Here is a 13537-nt window from a genome sequence, read left to right as displayed (position 1 = left end):
TCCACAAACCGTTGCAATAGCCTCAATGACCGTTGCATAAAACGATATTACAACGATTTTGAACCGTTCCATTTGACTAAATGACCGTTGCAACAGACACGTCTACGACGACGATTATAAAACCGTTGCAACAAGCTTTCTTTGGCAACGGTTGGGAAACCGTTACACAGAACTGTTGCAATAGAGCTATTGGCACGCGATCTGAGGGGACGGTCGATGAACCGTTACAATATGTCTGTCGCAACGGTTTCCTCTCTATTGCAACAGTTTTGGAACCGTTGCAATAGGTCTATTTTCTAGTAGTGACATCACCCTTAGATATTGCTTGACACTATGATCATGATGCTTTTTGTACGTGTCAAACTTGATTGTCAGCTGTCTAAGGCGAGTTACAGTTGTACCGCCATATGCCTCTCTTAAATATGCCCACATGGCTTGAGCAGAGGATATTGCTCACATTCATAGATGAGATCATCAGCAACTGAACTTACAATAATTCCATGGTGAAGCCTAGGTGCTTCACCATGAGAGCTTCCTCCGGTACCACTCCGAAATAAACCACCTCGAGTTTGAGCTCAAGGAGTAGGTTTGGAAGAATGATATGTACAAGCTTAATGAGCAACAAGACGGGGCCATCAAGGATCTTCCGCCCAAATTAGACAGGGTTCATAAGGAATCTTCGACCCTAAAGCGGGACCATGCTGACCTAGTCGAAAAGGTAAAGGTCTTTGATGTTAAAAATGAGAATCTGGTCATGGTGGCTAACAACACAACCTCGTAGGTCCAATAGAAGATCGACCGGTTTGACCAACTCCAAGCCAAGATAAACGAGGTCCAAGCCATGGCTGACAGGTGGGAAAGAAAAATAGACCTGCTGGCTTCGGAGAAGGAAATCACTAAGGCGAAGTTAGCATCGATAGAGGTCCAACTTCGAGTGGCGAAGGAGAAAGTTGATAACTGGTCTCAGCTGAATGACGACCTCCGAACACAACTGAGCTCGACTGTCATAGAGCAGGATGCCCTCAGTAGAGAATACGAGGCAGTGAAGTCCAAGTTGGATACAACCACCGTCGATGCTGACGAAATGGTAGCCCAATACAAGGCCAGTGTGGAGGCAACTGAGGTTCGCCTGAAGGAAAAGGCTGAATATATGAAGCGACTATCCCGAAGAGAGACTTTTGAAGAGATCCACGCTTGAGGTTTTGACCTGTCGGCTGAGATCGAGGAAGCCAAAAGGTCCAAGGTCGAGGCGAAGAAGCTTTATGACGGTACCGAAGGCTCTGAGGGTTTCGAGGGCTCCGAGGGATCCAAAGACTCCGATGGCTCTGAGTCGAGCCCCGGTGAAGACTAGGCGTGGATGCCTAAGCGCTTTTTTAGTTTTTGCCTTGTACATTTTTATTTTTATTTTGAGGCCGTTTCTCTTGGGCCTTTATAAGTATATTCCGGAATTTATATAGAATTTTCCCTTTCTGGCAATTTCATGTTTTTACTTTTTCAGCGTCTTTTCATAATTTCTATTCTTGTAATTCTTCTAATGCCTCAGCATAGAATCAAATATAGTCATACAGCGTTCGATTTTCAGAGGTAGAGCCTGGCTTGTATGCAACTTTGTTTGCTCGAGGTTTTGAAAACTCGGTGTGACTGGAAGTTTTTTCAAGACACTTAAGTGATTTTAGACGATGTTTTTGTCGAGGGTAACCTTTTAGCAGGTTTCGAGTTCTTATAAAGGCCTTAATTTATGATCATGAGCTTTGGACGTCTCCGATCCGTTTTTAGAGTGGCCATGGCCTTCACTATTTAGGCACCACTTAATAGGTTTGGTGCCTCCGGGATTTAGTAGCCCGAGTAGTTCAAACTTTTTTCAGATGATTGTCCCCGAGTAGGGGTGGCACTTGGGCTAGGTTATTCCCGAATAGGGGTATCCCTTGGGCTCGATAGTCCCCGAGTGGGGGTAGCCCATGAGCTTTTAGGATTCAGTATTTAAGAGGCAAGAAAATGTGTAATAGCAAGACGGAACCTCCTTTTATTTCTGTGTGTAATGTACATGATCAAAAATGCATAAAAGCTTGTATCATGGCTAAAGTGGACTATTTAGGCACGGTTCATACGACCGTTTGGCCCTTACAATGAATCCTAACCACCGAGCCTTAGCTTCTAGCATATAAGGTTTTCTTTTTTCCTTGCTAAAAACCTTAATCCGAGGGTAATGGCCCCCAGTATTCGAGGTCGAGCTTGAGAAGGCTCAGATACTGTTGATGTGGAATGAACGCCCATTGACTCCGATTTGAGACCGACCTTCGAATCTAAGTTAGCACTTTTGCTGTTGCCTCATTAAAAATCTTGCCGAAAAACCTATTTTGGGACAAAATTGGTTCAAGGGAAAAAGAGTGCAATGCGTGTTTTCAGACCTAATAGCCACATCCATCCTTGGCCGTTGCCTGCAAGTGTTAGTCTGATTCGTAACATGATTAAAGAGTATTTAAGATCATACCTTAGCAATAGTACCACTTTAAGTGCGTCACGTTCCAGTAATTCGGTAGTTGCATACTGTTTCCCGCTTCGAGTTTGTATGAGCCTTTATCGGTAATTTCGATGACTCTCCCTAATATTGAAATGTTGAGGTTGGCTCTTCGGTTGTAGTATCTCTCTATATGTTGTTTTTAAGTGGCCAACTGGACTAAAGCTGCCTCACACCTTTCATCCAATAGTTCCAGGCTCGTAATTATAGCCTTACCATTTGACTCTTCGGTCGCATATTGGAACCTGAGGCTCGGTTCTCCTACCTCAACTAGTATCAAGGCCTCATCCCTATAGACCAACAAAAATGGAGTGGCCCCGGTACTAGACTTCGAGGTTGTACGATATGCCCATAGGACTTCAAACAAGATTTCCTTCCATTCCCCTTTGGCATCGGTCAACCTCTTTTTAGGTTTTGAAGTATGGTCTTGTTTGTTGACTCCGTCTATCTGTTCCCACTAGGATGATAAGGTGTTGATAGTATCTTTTTAGTCTTGTGATCTTCGAAGAATTTGTTTACCTTGCTGCCGATGAATTGCCTCCTATTATCGCACATGACTTCGGCCAGTATCTCAAATCGACATACTATGTGGTCCCAGATGAAGTCAATGACTTCTTTCTCCCGAACCTTTTCGAATGCTTGAGCCTTGACCCATTTGGAGAAATAGTCAGTCATGAATAGTATGAATTGAGCTTTATCGGGTGTCCATGTCAGGGGACCAACGATGTCCATCCTCTATTTCATAAATGGCCACGGGGACAGGACCGAGTGTAGTAGCTCTCCCGGTTGATGGATCATCGGTACGTGTCTCTGGAAGCTGTTGAATTTTTGTACAAAGTCCTTCGCATCCTTCTCCATTTCGATCCAATAATAGTCAGCCCTGATTAATCTTCGAACTAAATATTCTGCCCCCGAATGGTTTCTACAAGTGCTTTCGTGAACTTCTCCAGGGCGTACTCGGTATATCCCAGCCCCAAGAATCTAGCTAACATGCCATCGAATGCTCTTTTGAATAGTGTCCCTTCGACCAAGCTAAATCTGACAGCCTTGATACGCAGGACTCTCTATTCTCTAGGATCCAAGGGCAGCTTCCCAGTTTTCAAGTAGTCTATGTACTTGTTCCTCCAATCCCAGGTCAAACTTGTTAAGTTTACTTTGGCATGGCCCTCTTCTATCATTGACTTCATGAGTTGTATGACTGTTCCCGAACTGAATTCATCATCATCAACTGATGACCCCTAGTTAGCCAGAGCAGTAGTCTCGCTGTTTTGATCTCGGGGTACGTGTTATAGGGTCCATTCCTTGAATTGATGCAGTATTACCTGTAACTTGTCTAAATACCTTCACATTCGTTCCTCTTTTACTTCGAACGTTCCATTGACTTGATTTACCACGAGGAGGGAACACACTTAGCTTCGACCACCTCGGCCCCAAGGCTCTTAGCCAATTCGAGACCTGCAATCATGGCCTCATACTCGGCCTCATTGTTAGTCAATTTCATAGTTCTAATAGATTGCTTAACTACGTTCCCCGTAGGAGGCTTTAGCACGATGCCGAGCCCGGACCCCTTTGCGTTCGAGGCACCATCTGTAAAAAGGGTCCAAATTCTCAAGGAAGTCCCCAAGTCTAACAATTATTCTCTTTCAACTTTGGGCACTAAGGTCGGCATAAAGTCGGCCACGAAGTCGGCCAAAATTTAAGATTTTATGGCGATTCAGGGCCGATACTCAATATCGTATCCGCTTATTTCGACGACCCATTTGGCCAACTATCCCGAGAGCTCGTGCTTATGATTGTGCATGATCTTTCTCAGTGGATAAGAGGTCACGACACATATGGCACTCGGTCCTGTGGCCATGAGTGCCATGATACTTACTCATCTAGTTATGATCTCTCTGGGTAGGGTCAGATTGTAATGGTTGAGGCCACTTGGTCTCCTTGATGCATCCAGTGGCTGATACGATACTTGCTGCATCAATGCTGAAGTTATACTCTGACAATCTTGGAGCTTCCATTCCCCCGAGCGGCCTGTCGAAACCATTTTTGCTCATTATGCCTCGGTTATTGGGCCCTCGATCGCTTCTCTTTTCGTTCATTGTAGAGTTGCACCCAGACCTATTTCCCTTTCAATCTGCACTATATGGTTGGTATCGATCTCGGACCGGCCTTGATTTATGATCAACGACTCTATTAGGTCTGTCGTCAGTTCTTATGGGATGAACGGACCCGAAAGGTGCTTCGAGTTGGTCGTCCTCGACTTTGATTTTTGATTGGTACCTGTTGTGGACGTCGGCCCAAGTTACTACCGGGTACTCTACCAAATTTTTTTTCAGCTGCTGCGAAGCCAAGGAGCTTCGGGGTTGAGTACCTGAGTGAATGCCTGAACGGCCCAATCTTCCGCAAGCAGAGGTAAGTCCATCCGTTCCATTTGAAATCTTGACACGAACTCCTTAAGCATCTCGTTGTCCCTTTGCTTAACCTTGAAAAGATCCAATTTTTTGGTTTCGACCTTGATGGCCCCGACATGAGCCTTTACAAAAGCATCCGCGAGCATAGCGAACGAATCAATGGAATTTAGGGGCAAGTTGTGGTACCACATCATTGCTCCTTTTGACAGAGTTTCCCCAAACTTTTTTAATAATACTGACTCGATTTCGTCATCTTCCAAGTCGTTACCTTTGATGGCACATGTGTAGGAGGTCACATGCTCATTTGGATATGTGGTTCCATTATATTTTGGAATATCGGGCATACGAAACCTCTTCGGGATTAGCTTCGGTGCCGCGCTCGGAGGAAAAGGCTTTTGAACAAATTTCTTGGAATCCAGGCCTTTCAATATTGGGCGCACTCCTGGGATTTGATCGACCAGGGAATTGTATGTTTCCACCTTTTTGTCGTTTGCGTCAATTTTTTTTCCACCTGATTCCACCCGTTTTGTTAATGCTTCAAGCATTTTCATTACTTTAGGTCTGACACCGGACTCAGGTTCACCCGCCCTTTCAGTGATATGCTCATTCCTTCTAGTGTCTTCCTGGGATGGTTCGGGCTCCACCCTACTATGGGTGTGACTCTGATTTTGTAGTTGTGCTATCGCTGCCTGTTGAGCCTCCAACATTTCAAAGATCAATCGCAGACTGACCACGTCGCCTTCGCCTTCAGGTGCTCCTTGAGTCGTTGGTCGGGCTCCCCGTGAACACTGTTCTCGGGGTCGTAGGTAGGTTGGCGTCGATGGCCACCTATGAGTTAGCATCGACTGGGTCTATGACTGGAACCCCGTTGGGATCAGCAGCAGGTACCTCGTTACTAGGCACTAGATTGTTGTTTTCGGCCAGACCCATCCTGAATGTTCAAGTGAGCGGACTGAGAAATTGACATTTTTAAGCTGACCGAAATTGAGACCTTAAAGAATTTGTGTAAAATAGAGTGTGTTATGGAGATTTATACCGAACCACCACTATTATTCTTAGCCCCACGATGAGCGCCAAACTGTTGACCCTTAAAACGGATAATTTTACCCCTAGTACAATTCTAAATAAGGTAAAAATCCTCCTTGTACATCAATCACTGATATGATACCGACATCGGGCGAGATCCGCGTCGTATATCCAGTTGGGTGCGAATATCATGGTCCTCCATTAGTCGTGTGCAACCATTTGTAATGCTTTCCGAGGTCTCGGAGCTCGTTCAGAGTTTGGGAGGTGTTGTCTTGACAGGCCCGGTGGTGAGCACCCCGTTCGGGCCTTAATACGAGAAGTCCCAGGCTTCGATTCCGATCCTATGGAGTCATGTCTTCGCTTCGTTTGATACACCGGAAAATCGGGGTATATGTTACCCCCGGTTTCACCCGTATACAGAAGTTTTATCCACTTCCCAGAACCAAATGAGTGGTATGCACTATATATAAAAGTACAAATAGAGAGGTACCTATTTATCTCTGTAGGGAGCTAAGAAACTCCATCCATTCATATGTGTCATGTACAAATATTAAGTTACCAAAACGATAAAAGATATATATGTAGGCAGATAGAAAAGAGGATGAGGGTGCAAATAGCCACTTTTGGCTGCAAAGGGTAACTATATGTCACGACCCAAACCGATGGGCCGTGACGGGCACCCGACACCTTACTCAACCGAGCACCAACGTAATGTATCTTTCTTATCACATCATCATATACCACGTGAAATACAAGCCTAATAAGTCAACATAATCATTTATAAACTCAAGACATAGGCCGACAAGGCCATACAATCTTTCACGTACACGACATATGTCTACAAGCCTCTAAGAATACATAAATGCCATAAAGGTCGGGACAGAGTCCCGCCACGCTAAACAATACACGTCTAAATAATACTAACCAAACGAGCAACTCCGAAGCAAATGGAGCGCACCAACATCTTTCGCTGAGCTGATAGCCTACTTGGAGGGCTCTCGACCTGTCTATCGGGACCTGCGGGCATGAAACGCAGTGTCCCCAGGCAAAAGGGACGTCAGTACAAATAATGTACTGAGTATGTAAGGCACATAAGTAAATACATGAGAGATGTGGAAGACATATAGAGTACATGACTCAACCTGTAAGTCTGAATAACTTTGTAAATTATAAATTACTTTAACGTCATGCATATGCGTATGAATGTCATGTCGTGCATAGATACATATTTCATAATATCATCAGCCTCTGAGGGCATCCCATCATATCATATCGGCCACTGTGGGCAAAATCATCATCGTATACCAGCTGATCAGGTGGTGGTGCGTATATAACGCCATAACCTTTCCCATATCCCATATACATATATATACATACATATATACGCGTATATAACGCCGTTTGAATACATACATATATATGCGTATATAACGCCATTTGAATACATACCCATATATGCGTATATAACGCCGTTTGAATCATATTTCAGCCACTGTGGGCAACATCATCATCATATACCAGCTGATCAGGTGGTGGTGCGTATATAACGCCATAACCTTTTCCCGTATTCCATATACATATATTTACATATATATGCGTATATAATGCCATCTGGTCATGGGTCAATGCACATGAATGCAATGCATGAAAAGTACGTCAATAAAATCATTCGGAATGTCATAAGACCATTTTGCCTCTTGAGCAATATCATAAAGTAACATCTTTTCAACTTTCGTATTTTTCTGAGACCCATGAACAGATGATAAAATATTATGACACATGGAAATTAAATAACATAGATATTTCTATTACTTCTATGAGTAGAGTCACTTATGGAATTTGTGTATTTGCACGTTTTGTTCATATCGTATGGATCATGCAAAAAGAAAGAAGGGATAGCCTTAACATACCTGAGTTACTTGCTATAATAAAATCAGATTTTTGGAACCTCAGATCGCCATGGTACTTTGACACCTTAACACCTTTTCGTTGATAATATCTTACAACAAGCCAGTGGTGGAAATACATCTCATAAAGAGGGACATGATTCCGTGCCTCATCAACTACTTCAGCATTAAAACTTTTGATAGCAATATGGACTTTTGGGAGAGCTATGTTGTAGTAAAATTTGTTACATATTAATCCAGGCCAGCACAAACTTTGGTGATCGGAAAATAGACATTTTCACCTTTTTTCATTTCTTAGTCGAGTCTGCAAACTTGGGCTAATCGCTATTAGCAGTAGGACTGCCAGCACAAGCAGCTGACACTTTAATTTGCTCAAGATCCAAATTAGCTACTGCATTTTGCTCAACTTTTGTTGGAATTGTCTCTTGAAATTCTACACCCTTTGGATCCTCAACATAAACTAAGTATTCTTTTTCTAGCTCTCAAGAATAATTTGGTTCACAAATAATGGCTAGGAGGTAAAACACGCTTCTCGTCACGCTATCAATAATATAACCTTGAACTAGTCTTATCTCTGAATCAAACTAAAGATAAAGTTAGGAACCAAGTGAATCTATGGTACAATGCAATTGCATCAAATAAAAGCATGGCAGATGGACGGTCTAGAATCAAAATTTGGTGTCAGCCTCTTTATATTTATATAATTGCACAAAAAAAAAGTGCAGAACTGCCAAGATGATTAGCAACAAAGAACATAAAAGGCCTCTTATTTTACTCGGTCCAGAAAGCCAAAGATTGCCACCTAATTAAAAGGGACTGCGAGTCATTTGTTTAGTTTAGTGGCTTGCTGCCACGTGGGATAGGGTGGAAAAGTGTAATCTTTATCCAAAAAAATTGTCCACTTATTAGTTAACTGGGTAATGTCGTGTTACCCGGTAATCAACCAATTACCCGCATAATTGAGAATTATTTTCACTTACTTAAAATACTTCTTTCTTTACACATACCTTATACACCTTACTATCATGGTCATGTAGTACCTTGTATGACACTAGTCCATAAATGACGGGTATTTTAGCTCGGGCCGTATTTTATCCCAAAATGCCAAACTTTGACAAAATTCGTTTTCTTAGACTTGCTCCCCCTTTCACCTTCATGAATTTACTAATCACTTATAATTCTTATAGTCCCCAAATAATATTTTCCTTGGACTGATGTCAATTACTTTACGACAAATTCAACGTACATTACTACAGGGTGCAACATCGTTGTAACTTATTACTGCGAAGCGTAACATCAACGTAATGTAATATTGCCGGCATAACATTGTCGTAATATAATACTGCCGAACGTAATATCGACGTAATATTGCGGGGCGTAACACTATACAAGTCTCAGTTCTGTCATCAAGAAATCCTTATTCTCCTTCCTTAAACGTGGAATTAGGATTATTAATCAGCGGTTCAACTAGCTCTCCCCCCAATCCCTCACTATCACTTCCACTAAGTGATGCAACACGATGAATATAATTTCGTGAGTGGAAGAAAAAAATAAATATGAATAAGATAAAATGAGGAATTCTCAGAATCTTGCACAATTTGAAGGTAGACCTGTCTCATGGTTAACTGCTACTACCTCTGTTGGATTGCATTTAAGAATATCTTGCCCCAGTTTTGCTCCAGCCGCCTTTAAGCCCTTGAGAGAAACAGGCTGATTGAAGAGGTTTAATGAAGGCAATTTTGAAGCTGTAGGCATTTTCCCATTTGGCAGAAAGCTTCTGAAGTCTTCCTTCAGCAATGGCACCTCAAAATCAACCTTGTTATGCTTAATCACATTTTCCTTAGCAGCGATATGAGCTCCTGGTTCCATATGATTGGTTGAAAAGCTCGTTTGATTTGGAAAGTTCGGATAAAGTGTGACATACCCTCTTAAGTACATCATATCTATTAAAAATTTCTTCCAAGAAGCTTGCCAACCATTTGTTCTTGATCTTGGGATTTGAACAGGATTTTGCTTGGCATCTTCTGTGAATCTCATGTTCATGTAAACGTAGAATTCCCGCCATTGTTTTGGAAAGAAAGCTGCACCCCAACTGCAAGGCAGTTGGTGGAGATAAGGTGTGTTAGGATGAATGTGCTTGAAGAAATCTGTTGCATTCCATTTAGGCCTTTCTTTTACCACTTCCACCAATCTTGGAGTATAAAGAGAGATCGCCGAAAGCTCAGGAAGTGATATTTCAGGGTCATAGTGGTAGGTCAAGAGAGCATATTTAATCCAAAGGTAATAGTAAGGGGATACTTCAATGTCATCTTCAAGTAAGAGTCCAAAATCATCATCCGAGGAGGGGTACCAACTCTCGCTCACAGCTCGAATGAGGCCTCCTTGGATGATTCTCCTTCGAATAATTTTGGATCCATGAGGCCAATTAAATGTGTTGACAAGCTTTATAGTTGCCTCATCCACCTTACTATCCATGTTGAAAGTAATAGAAACTTCATCACCAATATAGTGTGCTTCACTGAGAGATTTGAGAAGCCTTGCTAGTGAATTAGCTCTGTTCTGTGTGATTATATTTACAGAAATCCTCATCCTATTCCAATCTGAAGTAACAAATGCATTGGTCAAAAATCTCAGATCAGCTGTTGACAAAAGGAAATGGAAATATTAGGCGTAAAATCACAATAATTTCTTACTTGGCAATGCTGTGGAACGAAGATCAGCCATCCATAGAACCTTTGGCACCGATGATTTAGGTAGAAGAACGAGCATTGAACTGTTAGTATTAGCCATATTTAGAGCTTTCTTCACATTAGAGTTAGCATCAGCTACTGTTATCACCAGGCTAGGATTATGAATTTTGATAAGTCCTTTCATGCTAACGTACACTGCTTGAACAACAGGCACCTCTAAATTTGAAATTCCTGATAATGCACCAACTCCTATATCCATAATCTTGAATCTTCTTTCTTTGCAGACTGCCTTAGGCCATTTCAAAGCTGTAGCAGCATCTTCACAAGTGCAAAAATTGCCTCCCGAGACAACAATATATGCCTTCTTTCCAACAGTTGATCTGAACTTTTCAAGAAGAGGCGCAAGAGCTTTAACTTCATCGACAGAGTGGGCATAGAAGAGTGCATCGATTTTTTCAGGATACATCGCTGCCCATTGTGTCACATAACCGGTAGAAAGTGCTCTCCACCATTGATCATCTCGGACTTGAACAACGTCCTTGAAAATTACAGTTGTTTCAGATACGTAGGCAAGTCTATGCTCACTGTCACCCCAAGTTTCTTTATCATTTGGATCTACTGGTAGCACAAATGAACCAGCATTTCTGTACTTCTGAAGCTGATAGCTGCATTTTTTTCCCCAGGAAATTGAAGTCATTAGAAATAACATATGAAACAAAGTTGACATATTTTATATTCATATAGAAACAAAGTTGTGCAATATACTATATAACACATGACTAACTCACAAAACTGTATTATCCCTCCCTTAGTTAAACAGATCAAATGAACTTTGTGAAAGGCGTACGTAATTTTTTTTTGGAAAAAATAAATTAGAATCTGTTAAAGTACATACCTTAAGTGCAAGTCTTCCCCTGTCATGAAAGTGAATGGTGTCTCAATGAAAAGTGTCTTGACAAGTTCAGCAGACATAAACCAAGAACTAGAGAGGAAATCCACCTGAACAATTTTGTCCACAATAATATTATAAGCAGGATCAGGCAAATAAAGCCCTGCTTCTTTCGATCGAAACTTCCTGTAGCTTGGAAAACTAGAATCCTTCTGTCTAAAAGGCAAAATCCTACCAATGCTCCCCAAAACAGAATTCTTGTACTTATCTGTTCCAGCAACATGTGCTAGAATTTGCAGCATCTTCTTCCCTGGAATCATGTCATCATCTAGGATATATACAAGGTCAGCTTCTGTTTGTAAAGCCAATTGGAATCTTCCATAGTACTTGAAATCATATCTTGAACTGATAAGGCTTATTCTTGAGTCATTATATCTGTCCACAATATTCTTTAATGATTGCTGATTTGGACTTCCAAATGAAAGTACCCAAACATGATGAAATGGGAGAGTCTGGCGTAGCAAAGAATCAAGCTGCGCACAAAGTGTTTTCCTCTTGAAATGATTCAAGATTACTGTAATTTTTGGCTTGGTTGGACCGCGCAAATCCCAGTTGGATTTCATTGACATTAGCTCAGAAAGAGTCTCAGCACCAAATGACTTGCTTTGAAAATCTAGCACTTGTTGATAAAGTTGTGTCTTCAACTTGATCGTGACAGCATCGGTCGACTTCTTCTGTATAAAATCAATCTTGTCATGCTCACAGACTTCAGAGGGAGTAATTGGTTGAGTTTCAGCTCTAACAACTGAATTAGCTTCCTGATTATAGCGAGTAACGACGTGGGGAGGGATTATAAATAATTGCTTCCACTGCTGAGCGATTCGCGTAGTCCAACTGAAGTCTGGCTTAGTCCTTAAATCTAGAGAGGGGGACATGTAATATAGAAGAAATGTAGCATAGACAGCAAATGAGAATTGTAAACAAGTTAAAACAGTAACAAGCCTTGTGCGACTGGTTTTTTGTTGTCTCATTTTAGCCTTTCCTCCCATAGATTCACTCACCATTCCATCTAAAGAATCGCCACTTCTCATATCAGCATTCCTAGCTAATCGCATTCAGAGTGGATTATCCCTATAAAGTAAAGAACAAATCTTCAAAAGAAAATACACACAGTTTGTAGGCTTATTTGAAGATCGAGGGGAGAGGGGGAGGCTATTGCATATATAGGATGTTGGGCAAGAATAGTAGCATACCCATATAAAGTGGAGTTGAAGGATGCCATAAGAAATGCAGCTAAAGGATCACATGGGATTAACTCTCTATATTTGGCATAAAATAGTAATATATATATATATATATATATATATATATATATATATATATATATATATATATATATATATAGAACTTTGAGGTTTATATTATCACAGATTAAAAGTGAAAATCCATTAAACTTATTAGAAAAAAGGCTACCATTATTATAAATAGAATGGACAAGAAAACCAAAAATAAGTATTTACAGGAAATTAAAAATGTGGAGCCATTTAAAATACTGAAAATATAAGATACCACTTGAAAACATTTATCTTAAAAACACCATGACGAGACAAATTCTCTTCCAGAATAATCAAAGATCCATATTTCCTTATTTGCAAATATTAAAACAATTCCGAATCTCACATTATCAAACCCAAATTCCAAGAATAGGAGAAACCAGAATACCAAAGATTCCATTTTCACTTAATAAATGTAATTTAAAGTTACGCAATATGCAAAAGAGTACTAGGTAGAATACTAGTATATATTACCTTGAAAATAAAGAAACCAAGAATGTCTGAAACAAATGGTGACAAAGATGTCACTTTTCTTCTTAAGCAAATTAAGTTAAAACACAGCCTCAAGATTACACCAAATGCACCACAAAAGATTGAGTACGAAGATATTTATGCATGGAATAATGGGTTGGTTAAGGGTTGACTTTACCATAATTTGTGTTGATCGAGTACATGAACATTGCAATATATAATATATGCTATTGCGTTATCGCCAAACTTGGTCTAAGTTGAACGCAAGAAACGTTTGGTCATGGACTGATTTTG

The 13537-nt window shown here is 40.9% G+C and overlaps 1 protein-coding gene and 1 long non-coding RNA gene across 2 annotated transcripts; both read right to left on the bottom strand.

Moving 5' to 3' along the window:
* Positions 1-6690: 6690 nt before the first annotated feature.
* LOC142163592 (uncharacterized) lies at positions 6691-8619 on the bottom strand. The gene is made up of 2 exons (XR_012694542.1): positions 7863-8619; positions 6691-6969 (listed from the first exon to the last, which is right to left on the bottom strand). It is a non-coding gene; the product is annotated as an uncharacterized LOC142163592 (long non-coding RNA).
* A 220-nt stretch (positions 8620-8839) lies between these two features.
* Positions 8840-12599, bottom strand: LOC107764292 (uncharacterized). The gene is made up of 3 exons (XM_016582848.2): positions 11445-12599; positions 10553-11214; positions 8840-10459 (listed from the first exon to the last, which is right to left on the bottom strand). Exons 1-3 carry the CDS (start codon positions 12551-12553, stop codon positions 9441-9443), a joined length of 2790 nt encoding a protein of 929 aa, XP_016438334.2. The 5' UTR covers positions 12554-12599; the 3' UTR covers positions 8840-9440.
* Between the last annotated feature and the right edge of the window lie 938 nt (positions 12600-13537).

This window comes from Nicotiana tabacum, chromosome 8 (genome assembly GCF_000715075.1).
Source record: "Nicotiana tabacum cultivar K326 chromosome 8, ASM71507v2, whole genome shotgun sequence".
Lineage (NCBI taxonomy): Eukaryota > Viridiplantae > Streptophyta > Magnoliopsida > Solanales > Solanaceae > Nicotiana > Nicotiana tabacum.
Note: the sequence above shows the minus strand (reverse complement) of the source record. Positions and strands in the feature narration are given on the sequence as shown.